Here is a 23,828-nt window from a genome sequence, read left to right on the forward strand (position 1 = left end):
TCACAAACAAGTAAAAACATGTTTGTTTTTTGACTCGTAGGTGCAGTGCACAAAGCCAGAATGTGGTAAATGGCGTCAGCTGACAAAGGAAATCCAGCTAACACCACAAATAGCAAAAACCTACAGATGTGGTATGAAACTGAACAATTCCACCAAGGTACCACACAACAGTTTTGCTCATATTGAAACTCAACAAGTCGGTGTTTCTTGTTTGCAGAAATTAATTTCTTCTTGCTTGCTGCTCATAGTCTCTAATGTCAAATGATAATCGGATGGCCTGGAGAGCTGCACAGTGACAGGCCTACATGCTGCTTGGACTCTTTGTTTTCTGAAAGGAAATGTCAAGAAAGAAGTATCTGAAATATCTTTGTCTGCACAGTCAATTGTAAAATCCTTCAGCTAGGGGGTTACTATCAGCATGTACAAAATAGACATACACCAAAATGCGCAGTTCAGTTTTGTTTTGCCTCTCTCGATTATTGAAGAAAGCATGTGAAAAGCTCAGTGAGATTTTCCTAATTGCTATCAATTTTTTCATGGAGCTTTACATAAAAAGTTTCAGCTTTAGCATGAAGATTACTCCTGAAATTTGAAAGAGTCCTTAAAGCGCTATAGAATCTGTATGGCACTTATAACATGAAAAAAAAAACATAACATGAAAATAGTGACCATATAAAAACCTGAAGGGTCAGCAATTAATTCTGAAACTCTGTGAGAAAGATACTCTTAAAATAAATAAGAAACTCTCTTTTATAGTCTAGATTAGAAGAGTTGCTCTGGAAAAATGTGGGATATTTCCAGAATTTTTCTTTAAAATTCTGAATTTTTTTTTCCTGAATTTTTGTTTCAGTGTTCCACCCCATTTTATGGAACAGGATGTATATTTTAATGTCTGATCAGTAGAAAGTATCTTAACAAATGAGAAATATTTTTTAGAGTGCTTGTGCTTTATGGTGTATTGTGTTTTTAATCTATACATTTTTCTACTCTTCTTTTAACAATCCTGTCTACCACAGAAGGCTAACACAAGGCACTTTTTTTTGTTTTTTAATTTAGAGAATTATGCCATAGAAAATGATTTTGCTTTATACTTAATTTTTTTCCATGCAGCTTAAAAATAGCTCTCATACCATTCACTCTTCTTTCAGACTGAGGGCTCAGACCAGTGTTCCATGCCTGAGGACTTGGTGAGTAGTGGCTGTTCCTCCTCATTTGTCCTAGAATATGAAAGCAATCTTAAAGCATGGCATATTTATTTCCTTTTTTATTTTGGTTCTTTGGCCAATTTTGTCAGTATTTATGCATTTTGCTCAGGAAACTGTCAGACACTACTTGCAACAGAGTCTTTTCCCTTACCATACCAAGTAGTTTGTGGTGTCCTTCAGTCGTGGCCTGTGACTCAAATTTTACTCCTAATTCTTATTTTTGATCAGGCAAAATAGTATTCAGTTGCCAAATTTCAAGTAAAATTCCCCATCTTAAAATTTCCTTGTCTTTCAGGTGGTTTCTATCTTTAGTCATGCTAGGTTCACTTTTTTGAAGATGGCAAGAGAATGTCTAAGCATGTTTTCTCTCTCCTTTCCCTCATAATACAAAATGTATATATAAGATGTATGTTGGCGTTTCAAGGGGTTTGTGATCCTGTCACCCTGCATTTCTGATTTCATATAAACTTATGTTTAATTAGCCGTGTTCACAAGTGTACCTGAGGTACTTCTACCACAGGGAACACACTCGAGCTTATTGTTTACTCTTGTAGAAGCTTTGTGGCTTGGCTTCCCTAATGCATGTCTGACTTGTAAATTAAGGGTGAATCATTAACGTTTGTTAGGGTTCTAGAAGGTCTTTGATGGGGATAGCAGAATCAAAATTAAATTTACCAGTTAGTGTGGACTTAGTTATCTAAGTGCAGATTTCTGGATGCATAAGCGACTGTAAATGTTTTATAAAGGGCCTGATAAGGCATAGACGTGTTGTTACGGCATGTCTTTTTTCTTTGCTTTCCACGTGGTGTGGAGTTTGTGAAATTTCATGTCTGAGAAGAGATCAATACTGCAGGTTTTCTGTGTCAGGCTGAGGAAGGGGAAAGAGAGAGAGAAAATGTCTTTATGACTTGCAGTTCTGAGATTGGTCCTTCCAGTGCTTTTTGGTCTCAGTTTTGTATGGGGGGGGTGGAAACTGGTTCAGTTTTCAACGTTTTTAAAGTACTGACATGTTCTCTTCTCGCCTCTTTCCTTCACTTCTCCACTTGGCCAGAGAGTGGCTGAAGTTTCAGACCATTGGTGGTACTCCATGCTCATACTCCCTCCTTTGCTGAAAGACAGTGTGGCAGCTCCCTTTCTAGCTGCGTATTATCCAGACTGCGTGGGCATGAGTCCCTCCTGTACCAGCACTAATCGGTTACCTGGTGAATCCAACCTTGTGAAGTTAGAGCACTTAAAGAGCGTGGCTAATGTGACTGGTAAGGGCCATCTGCAGGGCACTCTTGCTTAAACAGATGTGATAAATTTTGTCTTATGTAGAGTTTATAAGGCATATTACTTCCCCTGATTCAGAACACTGGTTCTGTTCTCAGCACTAGCACACAGTCTCTGTGTGACTGCCTCTGTCGTTTGATGCCATTTGTTCTTTGAAAGATAAAGGTAATACATTTCTTATAGGAGTAAGCACAGACTGCAGAGGCTTTCTGTGTGCCACTGTCGTGTGTATAGAAACAGGAAATTACCATGTGGGTACTTAAAGACTGTTTGCATTCTTAAAGAAATGAAGATTTATTAAAAAAAAAAAACAACAACCCAGGATTCTGCTAGTTTTGATATTGTGGATCTTGGGGGCTTTGAAGAAAAGAATTTGATTTCTTAAGGCACTCAGATTCTGTGTAGTTTATTTTTTTGTGACAGCCTGCAGATCAGCAGAATAGGTCAGGTATAGAGAAAGGTAATTCAGGATTGTCATACTCATCTCAGAGAGAGTGCTTTGAGGAAATTTCAGCTTCTGTGTTGTCTTAGCAGGCTTTGTTCTGCTTAGGTGCTGAAAAGGAATCTGTTCGTATGTCCAACAGATGTTACATCTGCTTAACAGAAAACCTCATTACATAGAGCTACCAATACTGAATGTGGAAGATGATTAAGTATTACTCCCTCTGGGCAGTATTGGGAGTTGAAGAAGAAAGGAGTTTAGAGTACTGCCCGAGTCTGTATAGTGATGCTAGTCCTCAGACTTGAATTTAGATTTTACTCCTCATGGCATTGGAGCGCCATGAAACATTACTGTTTCTTTGACAAAACTTCAGCTCTGATAGGTCCAAGGCGTATCCATGAGGCAGCAGGACAATAACTAATGCACAGCCTAGAGGGCAGGAGAGAGGAGGGCCATGTAAATGGAATCATTCTGGAGGTGCCTAGAGGCTGGAAAGCTTCCTTACTAGTTATCTGTGTGAGGTCAATGGGTTGTTTTAGAGGGAGAAGGAAGCGATGAAGATATGATGGGGTGTGACTAATTCCTGGTGTGTCTTTATTCAGTTGCAGGAATGAACAAGTATTTCCAGCCTTTCTACCAGCCCAATGAATGTGGTAAAGCACTTTGTGTGAGGCCAGATGTCATGGAACTGGATGAGCTCTATGAGTTCCCAGAATATTCACGAGACCCTACCATGTACCTGGCGTTGAGAAACTTGATTTTGGCTTTGTGGTACACAAACTGCAAGGTAAGAGATGCTGATAGTAAATTTGTTTGTTTAAAAATAATAGCAGATTTTCTAGGATGAGGACTCACTTCTTGCATATCTCTGTATGCACCAGAAAAATTGCTCCCATGTTTTTGAAAATCCATTCTAAGATTGGCTGGATCCTGGGGGCATGCTGGGGAGGTTTTGTTTGGTTGGTTGGTTTTGTTTGGTTAGTTGGTTTTTTAAATGTAATGCATAGGAGGTTCTTCTGCAGTAAAAATCAAAATTTTTTACATTATTAAAACTCTACAGTGCCTGCCCATCTATTAGTTCTTTAAAGGGATGCTTGAACATGGCTTAACAGTGTTTTGTGGTGCTTTATGATTTTTTTTTCAACCTGATTGTTGGACACGGAAGTGACTGTCTTTTTATTTAGGCTAAGCCTATGGGACTGCCTTCAGTGGAATGGCTGAAGTTTTACGTTCCAAAGTTTTCTGATATGAATGTCTGCATTTATGTGAAAGGTTTTGGATATTAAACTCCCTTTCCCTCAGAATGCCATTTTGGAATGGATTTTACTGGAATGCCATTGTGAACATTGCCACCATGTAGATTCATTTTGTAAACAGGAATCCATTTCAATACCATTCCTGTACTAATAGAACACACCATGGAGTTATCAAAGTCTCTTGTAGACTCATTTGGTTTTATTCCATGCTAATCTTGCTTAATAAATTGTTACCTTACTGTGTAAAGCTTTCTAACAAGAAATTTCCACAAAAATTCTTTTAAAATGCTCTCAGAAGCCTGAGTTATTTTTGCCGTTTAGTTTAATACAGTTTAAATACGACGTAAACATATGAATAAACGGAATATTAGAAAATCAGCATTTTCTGTTCTTTCTTTCTCTTTTGCAGGAGGCTCTGACCCCTCAAAAATGTATCCACCATATAATTGTTCGGGGGCTTGTGCGGATCCGTTGTGTACAGGAAATGGAGAGAATCCTGTATTTTATGACAAGGAAAGGGTTAATTAATACAGGGATTTTGTCGGTCAGTTCTGACCAGTACCTTCTTCCTAAGGAATACCACAATGTAAGTTGCTGTAATAATCCCTACATTATTAGTGCTATAAAACTACATAGTGCATGCAATAATTTTTTTAGTTCTGGAGTTTTGGCTCATTTACAAAAGTGGATGGAATGATAGGTAAAGTGGCTTTTAACATTGTTCTCTTATGCCTTCAGTGGGTGCAGAAACTACATAAATTAGAATCCTTCAAAAAACATTTTTCCCCACTAAAATCTATGGAATTCATTCCCATGGATTTGTGCTTCCCATGTGCTGTTCAAATGGATGGCAACTGTGTGAAAGATATACAGGTTCTGTGGCTCCTATAATACACCTCTGTTTCCATAGGTGAGGAAACTGCTATTCCATATTAGTTTGCAAGAACTGTGATTAAAAGGGAACATGTTTATGACTAGCAAGTTGTTAGATATCACCCAAAACTTATTAATGTATTCTGTAACAGAATATCTCCTAGAAATTCTAAGTCATGTTTGGAAAGTGTATTTGTAGGTGTTTTAAATTTATAGAATAGTTTTTACTGGTCAACCCAATCTATCATTGAAATCTTTACAAAGTAAGTATGTTTCTTGTCTGATCAATTCAATTAGATTCCTAGTTTTGTTACTGATAACTTCAGAAAGTTATCAGTAAAGAAATGTTAAAAGAAATGGAGACATCTTCTTTTAAAGTCCTTAAAAACTTCAACTATTTTCAAAACTACCACTGATCTTTTTTCTATATTAAATGCACTGCCATCTTTAAAAGTTATCACAGTTTACTTTAGATAAGAGAGTGTAGACTTCTGAAACCTACAAACATTTTTACCTTTAGCAAATGAGAGTGCAATTACAATTTTTATTTCTAACTATTTTTACTTAAATATTTTAATATTTCTTAGAAATCTGTCATTATTGTTGGGGCTGGTGCAGCAGGATTAGCAGCAGCCCGACAACTGCACAACTTTGGAATTAAGGTAAGAAGCTTTAGAGTACATTACTTTAAAAAATCAGACTTCCTCTGCTTTGAAAAGTGTTGTTCATCAAAAAGCATACATTGTAGTTTCAAACATGTATGTATAGGGCATCCTAATTAATTTGTGAAATCTGGGGTTTTACTGAGTAAACCTGCTATTTAAAACCAGCATTTATTTGTATCTAAAATTAAACAGCATGCAACATATATGTTTTGTATAGACGCTGCAGCCAGATCATTGTGTTTAATAGCTTGCAGTATGCCTTAAACTCCAATTTTGAGATTTCCTGAATAAATCTTCAGCTTTTTTTAAAAAGAAGGCTTATTTTTGTTAGGGTTGTTTCTAAAGTAACAGTTATATTTGTACATGTGTATCCCAAAGTGTAACCTTTCTAAGATGATTTCACTGCATAAATTAACTACAAATAATCGAGAAATGAAAAAAAGCGTTAAGATTGCTGGATTGCTTGGTAGTGGGGGTGGGTTTGTGTTTTGTTTTCTCCTTTGCTCTGGAGTTGAGCAGATATGTTTAGTAGAATAAAATCTTCCAATTTACTAAGCTGCATTTTGCCACAGGTCATTGTCTTAGAAGCTAAAGACAGAATTGGTGGCCGAGTGTGGGATGATAAGACATTCACAGGAGTCACTGTTGGAAGAGGCGCACAAATCGTCAATGGATGTGTCAACAACCCAATGGCACTAATGTGTGAGCAAGTGGGTTCCTGCAGTGGTCATGATTATCACTAGTGAAAAACTTGTTAAAGCCAGGCTCAGATGGCTGGGTAAGGGTGGGAGTCCTTTTCTTGTGACATGATTAAAATCCTGTTCTGCATTGTAAGTAAACTCCATGTTGCTAATATATCTTTGATAACAGTTGGGAATAGAGAAGGGCTGTAGAATGGTTTCAGGCACATTATGTAAGGAAAAACATGGTGGCTCCAGCTTCAGAACCAGAAGAAACTACTTTTTTCCTCTTTTCTAGAGATAGTAACATAAAAGGTCCCTAGCAGCTTAGGGCTGAGAAGGGCTTTACTGTGGCAGGCTACTGCTTCTTTTTGAATTTGCCTTTGTTGCCTCTGGATATTTGTTAAATTCTGCATAAGTTAAGATTAGCATGTCTAACAACTGAATTGCTACTGATGCAAACATGCTGAGGTTCAATTTCTTTAAAAATTCTTATTACTTGCTAGTTTGGTTTAGGTTTTTTGGAGGCAGGAATCTGAATTTTTCCATGTGGAACCTGAGCATGGGTTTTGCTCAGAGACCTGTGCAAATTCAGCCCATGCCATTTAAATTGTTTAGTGCCCTATAGAACCATGGAGAAATTCTAGTTTTTTTAAAAAAACATGTTTTATTTATGAAATGGGGAACAATGACTTCTGGATACACTTCAGATACTCATCCCTTTGTGGTCATTTAATGTAATTTTTCATTGAAAGTACAGCTGTATCTTTAAGATCTGCAGTGGTGACCAACAGCCTAGAGAGATGTGAGGATATGTGAAAAACACTGGAGCATGCCCTAAGTAACAAGGCCGTAGGAAGAAATTAGCACCATATTTGTGCTATTTTTTTCCGGATTGACTCTGTAGAATGCAAAACCTTCTTTATTTAAATTTAGCTCTGTTGTGTTTTCGATGCAGGTTGGACAAGCAAAGCAAGGTTTAATTCCAAATAATTTCTTTCTTTGCTTGGTTATTAATAACATTGGTGGTAACTGGCAAGCAATATCCTGTCAATTCCTGAATTCAGGGAACTGTTCAGGCCTCAGACACCAGAAAGCTGTAGAAAGTAACTGATTTTAATTGTGACTTAGAAAATAAATTGAGGTAGAAATAAAGGAGACTGGTTCATCACGTTTCATTACCAGACTCTAAATTTCTGTACTAGCCCTTGCCTGACAGGAAAGCTGCAGAGGAGGTTTCTGTGAATCCCCAATAAAGGAAAGGATGGAAAGTGGGAAAAAACCAATTTGTGGACAATTAACAGATAGAAGGATTTTTGGTATTCCAGTCTGAAGAGTGCAAGAGTTACTCTGACTAAAGTTGTTGATGTTTTTTAAATGGTATCACTTAAACGTGAGGCATTCACCTTAGGTTAAACAACTTTGAGCAGGCTGGGTGCTGTAGTTTTTCCATACTTAAAAAAGCAATAAAATGTCTTTTTCTTAAGCTTGGCATTAAAATGCACAAACTAGGGGAGAAATGTGACTTGATCCAGGAAGGTGGAAGGATAACAGATCCCACTATTGATAAACGTATGGACTTTCATTTCAATGCCATCCTAGATGTTGTCTCTGAGTGGAGAAAAGATAAAACCCAACATCAAGATGTTCCTCTTGGTGGTAAGTGAGACATGTATTGCAAAGTGAAGATGTTGGCTGTATTCATAAAGTTCTATATTAAATTGGCTCTTACATCAGATGTTACTAGAAGTGTATGCCTGTCCATCTGAACTTAAATCCAACAGATATTTCTGATATTGTACCTTGTTTTCATGAGGTAGCTTTTTCAGTATAACTAGTGTCATTGGCAGTTCAAAAGACTTGCTTCTGGCTGAAGCAGGTCATAGCTAGATTTAGCTCTTATACTTTTTGACTAATCTGCCTGAAAAAGAGCCTGATCAAAGACTTCTGCTGGCAAAAATAGTCCCATCTCCATGGGTAACATCTCCCACCACATTTACAGCTTGTAAATTCAACAGCAAAAAATAAACTTGCTCAGAAATGTCTGTCTCTCAAATCTCTTCAGCATGGATTCTGTAAGACAGAATTAATAACCCCTATGTTCTTCAGTGAACCCTAGATCAAATTTCTCAGTTCTTCGATTTTGTAAAAGTTAATCAGGATTTATTTGCAAGGATCCTCCATTATCTTAATGTGTATTTTACCTTTCAGAAATCTTCAACTGTATATTGATGATAGCTAAACAATTGATTTCTCTTCTGTCTTACGCAGAAACGTATGAGTAAACAACAAAGTTGTACTCCATCACTGGAAAGATCTTGCAGTTTTGTGGGTTTGGGTTTTTTTCTATGAGAAGATCTTGGTACAAATTAGCAATAAGCATGAAAATCTTGTGATCCAGGGAACAGCATGTTGAAATGCAGTAGCACTTCTTACATATTGTCATATATTCTTATTTTAAATGTGTTCTTTCACAGAAAAAATACAGGAGATCTATAAAGCCTTTATTCAGGAGTCTGGTATCCAGTTCAGTGAGCTGGAAGAAAAAGTACTACAGTTCCATCTCAGTAATTTGGAATATGCCTGCGGCAGCAATCTCTCTCAGGTGAGTTTTGACAGCTGTGTTTTGAAGTGACTGAGCTTCACAGAAGACAGAGTTGGAAGGAACACTGACAAATCACCTGATCCATTCTATGGCCCTAGATGAAGAATCAGTTATCCTGACTATTCCTATACCCATAACCTGTTGTTTGAAAGCACTGAGACACTGACTCCAACACTACCATGTTTAATCTGATGGGAGTTCCTGACGTGCTTCCAGTAAGATGCTCTTTAAGTAGAAGTTGAGAGTAGATGTTTAGAAGGGAACTGGGCATTTTGCTGAGATGCTGGGTGATGTGATTCACAGGAGAGTTACTCCTCCTCAGATGCTGGGTGTGACTACTGCTTCTCAGTTCTGTTTAGAAGCTGAGGTAATTCTCTACCCCGCTACATATCTTGAGAATACATGCATTTGACTCCTGAAGTGTTACAACCCCCTAGCGGTGAGCCCCAGTTCACCAGTCCTAGGTGGTCTCTTGGCTACATGATACTTGGCTGCCCTCCTGACTTCAGTTTTACCCAAGCAGCTCCAGGAAACACAAAAGTATCATATTGTTGGCAGTGGATTGCTTACTCTGTCCTGTTGCTACATTTAAAGAGATTTAGTGTCAATTGTACTACAGCAGTGGGACTGGTATGTGTAGATGCACAAATCTGAACTGAGAAGTGCACAAGAACATAACAAAAATCTGCAAGACAATGCTATACCAGAGCAGTCACTGGAAAATATATTGATAGGTCAAGTTTCCATATTCCATGAGTGCCCAGGGGAATTAAGAAAGATGCAAAAATCTACCTTACCTTCAATTTTAAAATCAAAATATGATTGATTTCATGCATCTGCGATGATAGGACTTGACATTTGAATAGTAGTTTGAGAATTGTTTCAGATTTTTCACTGCTCAGTGGCAATTGCTTAGTGCAAATACCACTGTTTTATTAACTATAAGGTTGCAGGGGCTGGGGAACAAGGTCAATGAAAGGTATCATGGAACAACCTCCAAAGTGACACAAAAATTCCACTGAGTTGGGGTTTTTTTGTGTCTTATTTTCCCCTTCATGTTAGCAATTTCATATTAAGTCCTAAGGCTGTAAAATCTGATTACTTTGCTAGATACAGACAACTGATATAAATACACTGCAATTCACCTGGATTTTTGTTTGTTTTCTCTACTATGCAGAACCATAAATTCCCTGCTAGTGACCAACCCATGTTATGAGTTTTCTTAATCCAGCAATACATATGTTATGTACTAGCATTAGGTAAACAAGCATTTTGATTTTGTCAGCATTGCAATAAATTCTGGGGATACACTTTTTTTTTCCAGTTGCAAAGGGGCTAGGGTGGCTTCTAAACTGTGGAACTTTTCAGGGTACCCATGTCCCCTCACCAGTAGAAACAGCCAGTTATGTTCTGTCCACAGGTATCTGCACGCTCATGGGACCACAATGAATTTTTTGCCCAGTTTGCTGGAGATCACACTCTTCTAACTGTGGGATATTCAACTGTGATTGATAAGTTGGCAGAAGGGCTGGACATCCGGCTGAATTTCCCAGTGAGTCTGGAAAACGTTGATGCAGTGCCTGTTTTGGATTGCTTTGAAACCCCCAGTCATATATTTGTATTCTTTGGGACTAGGCAAATCTGTGCTGTGACCGTTTCAATTGGTCTTCAAAAAAAACCCAAGAGGACAACTTCAACATTCTGAAATTCTCCCTGAGGACTATCAGTACTTAAATATTATGATATTATGATCTTACATGTTAGAATCATGATGATTTTTCTTTTTCAGCTTCATGGACGCAATTTTTTGTCTTTCAGGATTTCTCTGCAAATTTGTGTTACTCACTTTCTATATTGCTGACCAGTGATATTTTAGCTATTCTTGCTGGAATTTGCATTGCATATGTACATTTTGTAGTACAGTCTCTCAATGTATCTTTCAATAGGTTCAGAGTATTGACTATTCTGGTGAAGAAGTGCAGGTCACTACTACAGATGGAACAGTGTGGACAACACAAAAGGTACCAAGTATGCTTCAAGACTAAGAATTTTAGAAGACACACAGTATATATCCTTTATTTCTTTTCTTTCTCTCGGAAAGACTATTTAGTCCATTTTCTCCCCATTCAAAGATGAATACCCATGTATTTTAGTGGCCTTTATTTGGGTGCCCTAGAGCCCAATTTTTGGCAAGCGTGCTTGAGATTTGAGTATGACTTGATTTGAAAAACTAAGGACTATAAATGGTAGTATTAAAAATGTGAAGTAAATAGATTTTTATCTGGTCTTTCAAGTGACATTTATATTACCTAGTTCCATTTCCTGCTCAGCTTTACCCCATTTAGCATGTGTATCCTGTTAAAATTTCCAGGATCTGAAAACCTGTATTTCTCAGTTTCTCTTATTCTCTGTATCCCCATCTTCTTCATGCTGAGTAATTTAGCTTTCAGTAATTTTTAAAATGGTATATAACTTGTTAAAGATTGGATTGACATCAACAGTGTTATTGAGTGCATTTTAAAGAGACAGAATCTCTGAAGAAATTCAAACAAAACCAAACCTATCTATCTCTCATTTCAAACAGACAGTTTTGTTAATCTGAGAGTTATTGACTACATCATTTACTGAAGTACTGGTAGCATGGTTAGCCACTGTGATACAAGCAGTTCAACAGACTATGACTTGAAATCAGTGAACTGTGTGATCTGTTCTCACCAGAATGTAAGGCATGTGTTTCCCATTAATGGCAACTAAAACCAGACACTCATCTAGAAATGCCTGGTGCGTTATTATGCTGCATCCTACAAGCATAATCCAAGATAGTTAGGAGGATGCTGGGAGGTTTAGGTGCTGTATTCAGGTTTTGGTATTGTTGTGATTGTAGCTATTTCTTTCAGGTATTAGTGACTGTACCACTGGCCCTTCTTCAGAAAAATGCCATTCAGTTTAATCCTCCACTGTCAGAAAAAAAAATTAAAGCCATTAATAGTTTGGGAGCAGGAGTAATTGAGAAAGTAAGTGATTTCGTATTATCTTTAATATTCTTTTCATAGAAACATTGGCTGCTTTGTCCTTGTTGCTTTTGCAGTGTATTTATCAGGGTTTATGATGCATAAACATACACGTATGTTTTACTTGTATACAGTAGGCCAGGAGAGCAAAATGTTCTCGGGGATCACATGTATTTCTGTTTCTTAGATTTCACAACTTAATGGTGTTTTAAAAGAAACTGTCCACATAAGAATTATATGGCTTAAACATTTTGTGCCTGATTTTGATTCATTATGGTCTTGGATCTTCCTGAATTCCAATAAGGTTTTTATTTCAGGTCATTTTGACCTAGTAAATTCACAAAGTATTTGTGAAAAATACTGGAAGTTGTGTGTTTGACCAGTGTAAAATCTCCTACTCTTTCCCAATACAAAAAAACAGCCTCTCCTGAAAAGCTCCCCAGAAAGACGTGTGCTTAGAACAAAACAGTGACAAAGTAATGCCAGAAATAGGATTATAAGAATGTTGAAATTTAAAGACAAGATTAAGAAACTCCAAATACAGGATGACACTCATTTAAGTTATACATTAGGTTTTAAAAAAAAAATCTGCTGAATTTCTTGAGCATTTTACACAATTACTTCCATTGTGGATTTGATATTCTGTGCATTTGCAATTTATGACATGAGCTTTTTTTTTTTTTTTTTTTTTTTTTTTTTTTTTTTTTTTTAATTAGCTGTCCCCTTTGAAGGACAGGTTCATATATTATCTGTTGAGACCCACTCATAGGTAGAGCTGTGTCTAAATGAATAGAAACAGGAAAATGTATTAGAAGAACATATCCCATATCCTGTTATGAGTTTTGTGGTACGAAATGCTTAAATTCCATTTTTCTATATCTTTCTAGATTGCCTTGCAGTTTCCATATAGATTTTGGGATAGTAAAATTCAAGGAGCTGATTTTTTTGGTCATGTTCCACCCAATTCCAGCCAACGTGGGCTCTTTAGTGTCTTCTATGACATGGATCCAGAGGTATGGTACATGCCAACTGTATTTTCTCTTTGCCTGTTCATAAATTCAGTTTGAAATCTAGGTGCAATAATTACTGAACAACAAAATTTTTCTTCATCCCCCTCTCCTCCCCCGATCTGCAACTGTTAAAAGCAGTGGAAACAGTGTTATTTATCAAGATAAAGCTCATCAATATTTTGTAGTAATAAATGGGAATGTTTTCTATTGTTTTGATACAGACTAATATACAAGCAAGTATTCTCCATATTTGACGATAAAGCAAATGTTCTCAATTTCTGCTGAAGACAAAGCTGTAATGCCTTACTGATAAACTTACTAATGTGGGAAAAAGGCTACTAGTCACTTCCAGTTTAGGACCTCTGCTCCCTTATTACATCAGCTAAAAACACAGTTAAAAAGATCATGTCGACTTACTAATGCTTACTGGCTTGCAGTAGTCTGAATAACTATTTGGAATAGCAGAAGAAAAGACAAACACCAAGTTCTGTGTGAAACTGAGATCTTTAAGGTCAGTCTCATACTCATGAATTGCAAAGCAAATTCAAACCAGTGGATTGACATCATCTTTCTCTTCCCTGTCAGTTCCAAGCAGACACATTACACATTTTTATTCTCTCTCTTCATACTTTTACAACAACTGCTGCTTACTATTTGGCAGCAATTAAAAGGCCATTTTGTAACCTGATGTCTTACTCCAAAAGGAAACCATCCTGTGACATATATGCTCTGTTACTGTCTGATTTGTGCTTGTATACAACTTTGCTTAAATGAGTTCTCTTCAGTACTCTTAAGCTCATGTTACAAGAGGTTCAGTGTGCTGGTGCTGTCCAGAGACCCTAAATTTAATGCTGATTTTGCTTAATAGTTACTCTTGACTAGTTATTAAAGTTAGTAACAGAAGAATTACTGCCTTACACAAACAAGAGAGGTGGAGTTCTTTAAAGGCACTGAGAACCTGTGTGCTCTTCTCTACTCACCACTTCACTTCCAAAACTTCTGCATGGTAGCAGATGTCATGAAGTGGAAGGAAATACCAGTAGATGTGACCTTTCATTTCTTGGTCCAAAATCTGCTGGTAAAAATCTAGTATTGGTCTAATCAAAAACACATTTAACTAGTATTTAAATAGACTCTCTCTGTCACCACATTTTGAAAATGGAGTACAGCTGAGGTGAAAGTTTGACACAAAACTGAAGCTTACGAGGGTGCACAAAGAATACCACTATCAATGTAAGTTTTTGGAGCTACAGCCTTTAAGTAGGTAGATAGGAAGTTTTCACCGAATTCAGCAAGTTGTAAAAGGGGCTGACTGTAACAGATCTGTGAACAAAACGTAAGAAGATGTAGTAATTTGAGCATAAATACTGTAGAATATGCACCCTTTGTTCCAAGGAATCAAACCCACTTTTCTCTAGAACAACAATTGCTTTGCAGCTGAAAATATCTTTGCAATACCAATTAAAAGAGACTGTTTATTAAATACTTAATAAGGTCTTGTTTTTAGGGCAAAGAAAGCATTTTAATGTCAGTTGTCACTGGAGATGCTGTGACAACCATTAAGAATTTAGATGATCAGCAAGTACTGCAACAGTGTATGACTGTACTCCGAGAGCTGTTTAAGGAGCAGGTAAGAGAAACCTCTTTTATTAAGAGATGAATTAACTTGTCAGCAGAATAAAGGTTTCAAGTGTAGTACTTCATGATGGATAGGCAGACCTTTGACATTTAAAACTATTTTTCTTTTTTTGTCAGTTTCAGGGAATAGGTTTTCTTTGAGACACACTTAAAATCATAATTTTTGGTCTCTTGTGTGAAAAATGAATATTGAAATATCTTATATCTCTATGAAGGACAGTAATATATAACTGAAAAATACAAATGAACTATTATCCTTTAAAATGCTTTTAAAAAGCTAAATTAATTAAAACTGTACTTTAGGCAGGTAACACAAGACATACTTCTTACTTAGTTGTCACTTTTTTTTTTCTGGTCATCACCACTGTGATGACCAGAAAACATGTGATAAGATCTATAAGCTAGATGAATTTGATTGATTTCTGACCTCCCCCATGCCAAGGCAACTGAAATTACAACACATCCAATCCAATCCATTTCTCTTCTACTAACTAACAACCCTTTCTCAGCCATCTTGGGGTGGAGGTAAGGGCAAAATGATCTAGCATGGGGCCTACATCCTGAATGTAAAAAAATACTAGATAAAAGTTTCTTTTTTCCTTCGCATAGATCATCACTAGGATAAAAACTAATAGGAAAATCAGGGAAATCTGGGGAAAGCAAAACACTATCACTTAGCAATGTTATTTGCATTCCACTCTAGAGACAATAATGTCTCAATTAATTTACTTGGAACAGTTTTGAGACCAGGAATGATTATGTTCAGGGTTGATCTCTCAAGCTTTACTGATGGTTCAAATGCTAGGATTAAAGATCTTGGAAGAACAACAGTATCTGAAAACTCAACAATTCTTAGAAACACACGTTTGGTAATGGCGTTATTGTTACTAGAACCACATGCAGTGGAAGGTCACATACCTGTATCTTGATCACATGAAAATGTAGCAGATGGGTCTTCAGTTTCAGTGCCACTCTGGTCCAGAAGAGTAATTTTCACAGCTGTCTCCATGGTTTACAGCAGTTGTAGATTTCAGTCACCTGAGGACGATGCAGTGGGATTTTCAAAGACAAGATAGCTTCAGGGGTGTGCCAGAGCTACTTCTGGGACATCCATACAACTTGTCATATTTGGCTGGTCCTTGTCTTGATCACTTGAGCTTGAGTTTCTCATGTGCTGCCTGAATGGAATTTATTTGTTGATACCAGATGTTGTGCAAGAGACAACCAGAGCTGCTTCTGTTTACTTGTCATGAGCTCCTCCAGAGCAAGACACAGCTGCAGTTGACTAAGCCTTCATACAAGTGTTATTCAGACTCTTTCTGGTAGAAATCTGTGGAATTTGCATGCTGCAATGTGACAAAGAATAAACGTGATTACTTGTTGTGGCTCAGCCAGATCCTGACATCCTGGTTTTTGTTTTCTCCCTGAACCTAGTTTTCAAGACAGGATATTTTCTGATCTTAGATAAGTAATCTTATTTATCCATTGGAATAAAATTATCCCCAAAATGAAAATTAAATTTTGAGATTTAACAAGCTAGATGTAACAAGCATTATGCCTAACGAAGACAAAAATTGCTTACATTATACATACAAACATGTTGAACAATATCAGTATTACGTTGGATTACAAGAGCATGTGTGTATGCATTTTGAGGGAAATTTTTTTTCTTGTGTACTTCAAGGTGTATTACAATATGCAGATCTGTTGCATTCAGAATCGTGCAACTGTGATGTTTCAGGCATCAGGCGAGTCTAGCAAACAAAATTATCTTTGTGGTTAATACTATAATAAAAAAAAGTTAGGAATTTAATTCTGAAATGTAATCTAATCTGTATCTTAAAAATACTAAATACTCTAAAGATTACTAGAAACCGAGAAAAAGCTGTGCAACTCTGAACTTTTCTTTGCAATGTTTAACTTATTTTGGTTATGCAGGAGGTTCCTGACCCAGTGAAGTTTTTTGTTACTCGATGGAGCAATGACCCTTGGCTGCAGATGGCATACAGTTTTGTAAAAACAGGGGGCAGCGGCGAAGCTTATGACATGATAGCTGAAGACATACAAGGAAAAGTTTTTTTTGCTGGTGAGGTAAGTATCTTTGTTACCGTTAATTAAGGCTACTGGGAGGAGATGATCTTATGGAAGATCATCTCTTGCTACCCAACACCATTAATGCAGAGGTAATATATAAATATTGTTATATAAATATGCTAATGAATCTTGACACAGAACCCTCTCTTATTCATATTATTACTGGGCATGGGGAGTCTGCCAAATATTTCAGGTCAGAAGTAAAATGCATTTTTTGTCAAATTTGTCTTTCTGTTACTCCACTTTTTGGTAACATAACAAATGCACCATGATGGTGTAGGTGCATTCTGTACTGGGGCGAAACTTAACCTGCCCCACTAAACTGCAGATAGCAGAACAGACTGCTGCTTTTGTAGTTGACTTGCTTGCAAATTTTGAAGTTGCTAAAAATCTTAAGTGCTTCCTTTAATGGTCTTTCTAAGGAGTTTTCCATGGCTGTTAAAAATGTAGGTATATGCTTAAGGAAAACAAAATGGATGTTATAAACTGAAATCCTGTAGTATTAGTTTTAGAAACAGTTGACTTTTTTTCTTTTCTCTTTTTTCTTTATACAGGCCACAAATAGGCACTTTCCTCAGACTGTTACAGGAGCTTACTTGAGTGGGGTTCGAGAAGCCAGCAAAATAGCAGCATTTTAAGTGCTGAAATTTTGTGTTTATAGATATATTTTTAATTGATTTCTGTGGGTAAAAAGTATCTTCAAGTTTCCTATTGCTGCCTTTTTCCTACGTGGTACTTGAATAGTATATGGTACCTGAAGATAAAATCTTCATCTTCCTTTTCCTCTTTCTACCCCACCCCATTTTTAAGCCCTGATGATACATGTCGTTTGGGGCTTTTTTCCAGCTAAGGTATTACTAGCAGGAGTGACATTGGAATCGCTGGCCACAGCTTAACTGAGAGAACTTTTGTCAAGAGTCCTCTTCTGTATGGCTCAAGTCATGGTATTGTGAACCTTCATTTCAGAAGGTCAGATTAAAACAAGACTAAGTTAACACACAGCATTAAAAATGCTGGCAGTTAGTAATTATATGGGAATTTTCCACTAACTGTGCTTCTCAGGTTGATTATGCTCATAGGAGTTCAAACTGGCTTCCAAGAGCCTGAATAGCCTAGAAAAATTCTAGGATTAATGTAGGAAGGAGCTCAACTATCACTTTTCCCACTTGCAATCAATAACCTTTTCTATAATATTTTTTCATATTCTTAGCATCCACTAAGTGGGCTTTGGGATATGAAGTTTGTTCCTTTAAATAAGAGAGTTGGAACAGTTTACAGTGCAATCATAGAAAGGTTATTGTAGCTAATCAAAACTTGAAAAATTAACTTTTACATTACTTAAAAAAACCCCTTTGAAATATCTTTGCTACTTATTGAGAGAAATTCTTGTTACAATAATAGGCTAAGAGTTTAGATTTGCTCATTGCTTCTGTAGAAACAGGACAGCTTAAAAATACCATATTGCTATGATTATTTTAAAGACAAACTTCCAGATTCCTTTGGGCTAAACAGAAGAAGTATCTGCTGATATGACTGTACAGTGGGGAGTTGCAGGACTTTAAGTTCCTAATAGCTTATTCAACTTTTATATTAAAAAATAACTGAAGATGAATAAGGAAAAATATTAAGACTCTTGTGAAGGGCTGAAACAAGGTGGCTTGCACTTTGACTTGAAGGTTTTTTTTTTTTCTTTTATTATGAAAGTATTATTAAAAACAACTTGAGAGAGTAATTCAGTAAGGGCTTTACATCTATCTAGTAGCTTTTTCATGGGACAGGGAGGAAAATATTTTTCAACAGAAATAAGAGAGATGTAACTGGGATACCTATTGTCATACTGTTCCACTATACTGCTATTAACAAAAAAAACCAAAAAACCACACACACACACAAAAAAACCCAACAACAACAACAAAAAATTAAATCCACTTTTAGATCTCTTCCCCCATACCTTCTCTGTAACTTGGCGGCATAGATGTCATGATTTCTGACATGAACATAAGCACTTAGTCTGTCCTGCCCCATTCTCATGCAAATCCCATCATTTAAGAATGACACAGCAAATATTTTTGACTTACAGTGCTTATTTCCTTAAAGCTGCATCCTTGGAAATAAACAACAGGCAACCTTAAGAAAAACCATAGATTTTTATGGGGTTGGAATAGACCTTAACAATCATCTTAGTCCCAACACCTCCTGTCATGGGCAGAGACACCTCATTCTAGACCAGGCTGTTCAAGGCCTTTCCAACCTGCCTTTGAATACCACCAGGGTCCTACTGAATAAATGCAATTCTTCTTTTCAAATACGTAATATTTTGTTTTTAGAGTAGGTATGATATTTAAAAAACCCTTTATTTAATCTCTAATTTACAAGGTGAAGATGTTTATATAACTAGATGTTTTTCAGATATATATTCTGTTCTGCTTCTTAAAGCTGAGTTATAAGGACTAATAGGAAGACTGTAACTGTTCATAATTTTCTTTTACATAAATGCTGGTATGTGCAGTTTAAAAGTATTTCCAATTTTTAAATTGCCATTTGAAGGCTGCAAGAAGCAAGACAAAGCCTTCTGATGATAAAAATCAGGACATCAAATTTTGCTTCTGGCAGTCATTTGCACTTTGTTAATTTCATATATTACAGACCATCTTACAGCATAACTAGCAAAGACTGAGAGCTATGTATGTTTGAGTTGCAAGTTTCTTTCCCACTTTATAATGTATGACAAATTACTAGGAGAGGAGCTTCTGGTGGTGGGAAAAAAAAGCTTATTACTACAAGCCCAAAACCTTATACTCAATGGCTGCTTCAGCTAACCTTGTTTAAAAACTTCAGTCAGCTTAGTAACAGGTACAAACATGTCACATTTCAGGTAGGAATGGTCTGGACAGTTTAGCTCAGCATCCATTTCTCCAGTCCAAAGTTTGTATGAACATGCTTGATTCAATCTGGGAATTTGTACATGGGGTTTTCAATTTACCTACAACTTTGCAGCTAGATAAACTCTGTATTCTAGACACCAGAGATGGACACGAAGAAATACTATCACATTTGGCTTTAGATCATGCACACTTACAGCATTAGAAAAACTGGTGATAAATTTACCAATGGTCTAGTCTACTAATTATTTGTACATTGTTCTGGTGCCAGGGCACTTAAACTGTGTTGTGCTGCACTGAAGTTTGAGGAGTAGATGAATAAGTATGTTCCCTTTTAATTTACGTTCATTTGAAATACGTTAAAACATCAGGCTGGTTCTGAGACTTCATTCTTTAATGTTGCCCAAAATTTTTTTAATATCTATGTTAAAATTTATTTCAAGCATGTATGTATTTTTTCTTTTGTGTTTAATTTATTCCCTCAAATAAAGAACTGGGGAATGTTTTCTTTGAGTAGGTTTGTTTAAATGTTATTAAAATGATTTGAATGCAGAGCATGATGTTATACTTCAGTTCTTCTGTGTGATTATGTTATGGCAGCAGAATAAAACTGGAAATTATCCACGGGATACCCCTGTTGTGGTTGATTTTTTCTTTAAATTTACTCGTGGCTAAGCTACTTTTTTATTGCATTTTATATCAAGATTTCATTTTAGTATATTCTTACAGCTAGATAATTCCTCGGAAGTACTGCTTTACAGCCTTATCTAAGTTCAAACTGTGCTGTTCTTTGGACAATACTGTAGTCACTGTCTTCTGCCTCAAAGCTTTACAAAGCAACTCATAAATTTGTGTTAGGTTATTTTCCTTAGGCCAGAGGAAATTTCAGCTAATTATAATTGTTTAGAATCATGGCCCATACTTTTAAAATATCACCAAATAACCATTTAATGCTTTTTGTGGAACAATTGTAGTGCTAACACTTTGTAGGACCGTGGTCCTGAAAGGTTTGTACTATCACAGACCACTATAAGCAGGTGCAAGCCTGACTACAGACTCAAAATGTTCAAATACACTGACAAATTCTAGTGACACTTATCTACATTGTTCTGAAAAAGAGGTTAGGTGTTCATTTAGTCTAAGTCTGACAGCAGCTGCCTTCAGAGAAAAATACTCCTACTGCTTTGAAAGTTATTTCACCCACATGTAGGCCTGAACCAGGAAAGCATTAGTGGGGACAAGAGTCACTGCTTTCCCCTAACCCTGTAATACTTTTGTATCCTGAAGATGTCTTTTGTTCTCCAAATGCCGACTCATTACATCTGATACTGCTTTTGAAAAATGATTGCTTCATTTTAAGAAAAACAAGTTTTAAAATAGAAATACTGCTTTTTAACATATTGTACAAATCAGCAGATTTCATCATAGTCCCCGTAAAAATTACAATCCTTCAAAAAAACAAAGGGTACTTTTTTTCCTTTTGGCCCAGTTGTCTAACACTTAGATCAGAAATAAGAGAAACAGTGAAGTCCAGTGAACGAGGTCAAGTGAAAAGGCAGGGCAAGTTACATCACTCTGCCATCCTCTTACACCCAGAAACTCTGGAAAGGATCTGGTACCAAAGCTGCTACTTGGAACAAGGCCAACATGGAGCTGGTTACTTGGGCCCCTGCCAGGCTGATGCCCAAACATCTCCACCAATGGGGATTCCACTGCTCCTCCAGGCCCCCTTTCTGTGACCACCCACATGGTGATGTTTCTTCCCCTAACAAATAACTGCAGTTCCCCTGGTGGCAGCTTGCCCTGTGCACCTCCAAGCAGAGCCTGGCCCTGCCTTTCCCAAACTCTCCCATTTGGGAGTTGCAGACTGGAGGATGATTCCCTTCATCCGTCTCTTCTGCAGGCTGAACGGGCCCAGCTGTCCCTGCCTTCCCTCCTCCACCCTGTGCTCCAGCCCCCTCAACATCCTGGTGCCCCTGCCCTGGACTTGCTCCATGATGTCCATGCTTGCCTTGCCCTAGGGAGCCCACAGCTGGACACTGCTGCTGAGGCCAGCTCACAGCTGCTGAACAGGGCGCCAGTCACTCGGCTGAGCTGCTGGCCCCATACTTGCTGCAAGAGCCCCGAGTGCTGTCGGTGCTCCTTATCAGGAGGGCCCATTGCTGAAGGGCCTCAATGAGCATCTGCAGGAACCATCTGCCCCTGCCCAGGCCCTTTTTGGCAAAGGTGCTTGGCCAGACACCATTGTCCCCACCCTCACTGCTCAGTGGAGATACTCCATCCCAGAAGCAGGATGCTGCTTCTGCTTTTGTTAACCTGTATGAGATTTCAGTCAGCCCATTTCTTCTGCAAGTCAAGAATAAACCTAAAGACCTGTAATTTCCAGCATCTTGCTTTAATAAATACTTCTGAATTTAAAGGCAGAGTCAACATTTCTTTGCAGGACGAAAACAACACACTTGTCAGCGTTCAAGATGTTTATTTTCTCAGCAACTGGAATATTTATTTTACTAAATTTCTTACTGCAAGTTTGCAGACAGTATTCTGGTATCTTACAGATTTTTCCACTCTTCTCTTTAAATAACAAGCACCTGAAGTAATTTCAGGAATGTTTTCATCTAGTCCAGCTGAAGCTACTGTATTAGTCAACTTTCTGATTTGAAAACAAGGAAGATTAGATCTGCCCAAGTGGTCATGGAGCATCCTCTCTCTGAAATAGAGGAGCTAATACTAATCCTTATTAGAATCACTATGCTGACAGCCAGGGGCCTTGTTTGTCTGGATTAAGTACCGGCCTCCAAAAGGGTTATTTTCAAGCTTAGCAGCGGCTAATATAAACTCAGACAATTTTTAGATCTTGCTTTGTCATGTGCCTTGTAATAGGATAACATAGAAAGACCAGAGATGCATAAAGAGCTTGCTCAGGTCCAAGAAGGCTGTTAGTCCAGAGCTTCTGGAAAAAAGCAGGATGGAATTTACAGCTATGTCTTTGTAATTTCACCTTGGTTAGACATGCCTGACCACTATACTATGGGTTACCACGTAACTCTAAATGCACGTAACCTCTTCTCCAAATTGCTGATCTCCTTTCCACCTAGCCCTCACCATCTTCCTTCTACAGGCTCCATACACTGTTGCCACAAGTGCTCATAAGATCAGCTGTTTATACCTGCAAATCATTCAGATTAACTTGTGGTTTTGCAAGTCACCTACCAAAATACTGAATACCAAAAACCTAACTGAAGAGGAACCAATACACTGGATTGTAGGAATTATGCTGGAAGCAATCAAATCAAGATATTAGGACTATTTTTCTCTAGAATACAACAGTCAGGGCATTACCTTAAGCATCTGGAAGGTACATACCTGAACAATTTATTCAGTTATCTTTTATCCAGTTAAGCCATTCTATTTTTTGAGACTCTCCGAACAGGATTTAGATCCTTGATCAGATGTGCTTCTAATCCAACAGCATCAGGATAAGCAGGTCTTTTTTTTTTACCTTTTAGTACTGTCTTGCAGCCTTTCTCTCAGTTGCAGAAAGAACTGGAATCCTGTATCAGCTGCAGCCAGACTGGTATGGATTAGCAAGGAAACAGGCCTTTCTTCTCTGCCGAGGACTGAGTTGTTAGGAGATTTAAACAAAGCATTTGAAGGATGTCAAGCTCATATCCATTCCGAAGTGGCAACTAATGCATATATACAATAAACAGAAGTATGCTATCCTTTTCTAAGTTTTCATTAGAATTTAAACTATTTCAAAATGTTTCTGCTTTGGAGTTGTGAATCTTAAAAACACTTCCTGACCCATATAATTAAAACTGGCTAGTACATTTACATAAAAATCAAAAGGCAGTTCAAGTATTTGTAAAACATCAAAACTTAATACAAGTAACTTTCTGCTCTTAAGACTGACTTGGAAATTTCTGATGTTTTTAATTGCAGATTACGAAGTGTTCTTTCTGCTAAGACTGTTCAGAGACAACCCCCCCCCCCCCTCCCCAAAACCAAAACAAAACACAAATCAACCTCACAGAAGATATAAAATCCTGGTGCGAGGACATACATTTTAGCAAGTGTCTTCTAAAGTAGAGAAGCCAATACTTTCTAGCAAATGAGATAAAGACAAACAACCTTGTTCCTCTATAGTTTTGGTTTTTTTACTGTACATGTAAGCAAATGTTAGATTAAAACT

At 37.3% G+C, this 23,828-nt stretch overlaps 1 protein-coding gene and 1 long non-coding RNA gene across 4 annotated transcripts in view; one reads left to right on the forward strand and one right to left on the reverse strand.

The window, feature by feature from the left end:
- Window positions 1-20,262, forward strand: part of KDM1B (lysine demethylase 1B) — a 27,625-nt gene extending 7,363 nt beyond the window's left edge. For 2 of the 3 annotated variants that reach the window (XM_066189179.1, XM_066189162.1), the window contains 16 exons: window positions 41-157; window positions 1,149-1,187; window positions 2,257-2,461; window positions 3,522-3,706; window positions 4,585-4,761; window positions 5,636-5,710; window positions 6,286-6,423; window positions 7,881-8,052; window positions 8,871-8,998; window positions 10,419-10,550; window positions 10,945-11,019; window positions 11,896-12,012; window positions 12,897-13,022; window positions 14,527-14,649; window positions 16,596-16,748; window positions 17,306-20,262. In XM_066189179.1, coding sequence (XP_066045276.1) covers window positions 41-157; window positions 1,149-1,187; window positions 2,257-2,461; window positions 3,522-3,706; window positions 4,585-4,761; window positions 5,636-5,710; window positions 6,286-6,423; window positions 7,881-8,052; window positions 8,871-8,998; window positions 10,419-10,550; window positions 10,945-11,019; window positions 11,896-12,012; window positions 12,897-13,022; window positions 14,527-14,649; window positions 16,596-16,748; window positions 17,306-17,389 — 2,046 coding nt within the window. In that variant the 3' untranslated portion in view covers window positions 17,390-20,262. The remainder of the gene's footprint in view (window positions 1-40; window positions 158-1,148; window positions 1,188-2,256; window positions 2,462-3,521; window positions 3,707-4,584; window positions 4,762-5,635; window positions 5,711-6,285; window positions 6,424-7,880; window positions 8,053-8,870; window positions 8,999-10,418; window positions 10,551-10,944; window positions 11,020-11,895; window positions 12,013-12,896; window positions 13,023-14,526; window positions 14,650-16,595; window positions 16,749-17,305) is intronic. The other variant, XM_066189170.1, reaches the window with a different exon arrangement.
- Window positions 1,047-23,613, reverse strand: LOC136292918 (uncharacterized). Its single transcript, XR_010721998.1, has 3 exons — window positions 23,136-23,613; window positions 15,576-16,003; window positions 1,047-1,217 (listed from the first exon to the last, which is right to left on the reverse strand). It is a non-coding gene; the product is annotated as an uncharacterized lncRNA (long non-coding RNA).
- Window positions 23,614-23,828: the final 215 nt, after the last annotated feature.

Source organism: Chamaea fasciata, unplaced genomic scaffold, assembly GCF_029207755.1.
Source record: "Chamaea fasciata isolate MVZ Bird 193981 ecotype frontalis unplaced genomic scaffold, bChaFas1.0.hap1 SCAF_1, whole genome shotgun sequence".
NCBI lineage: Eukaryota > Metazoa > Chordata > Aves > Passeriformes > Sylviidae > Chamaea > Chamaea fasciata.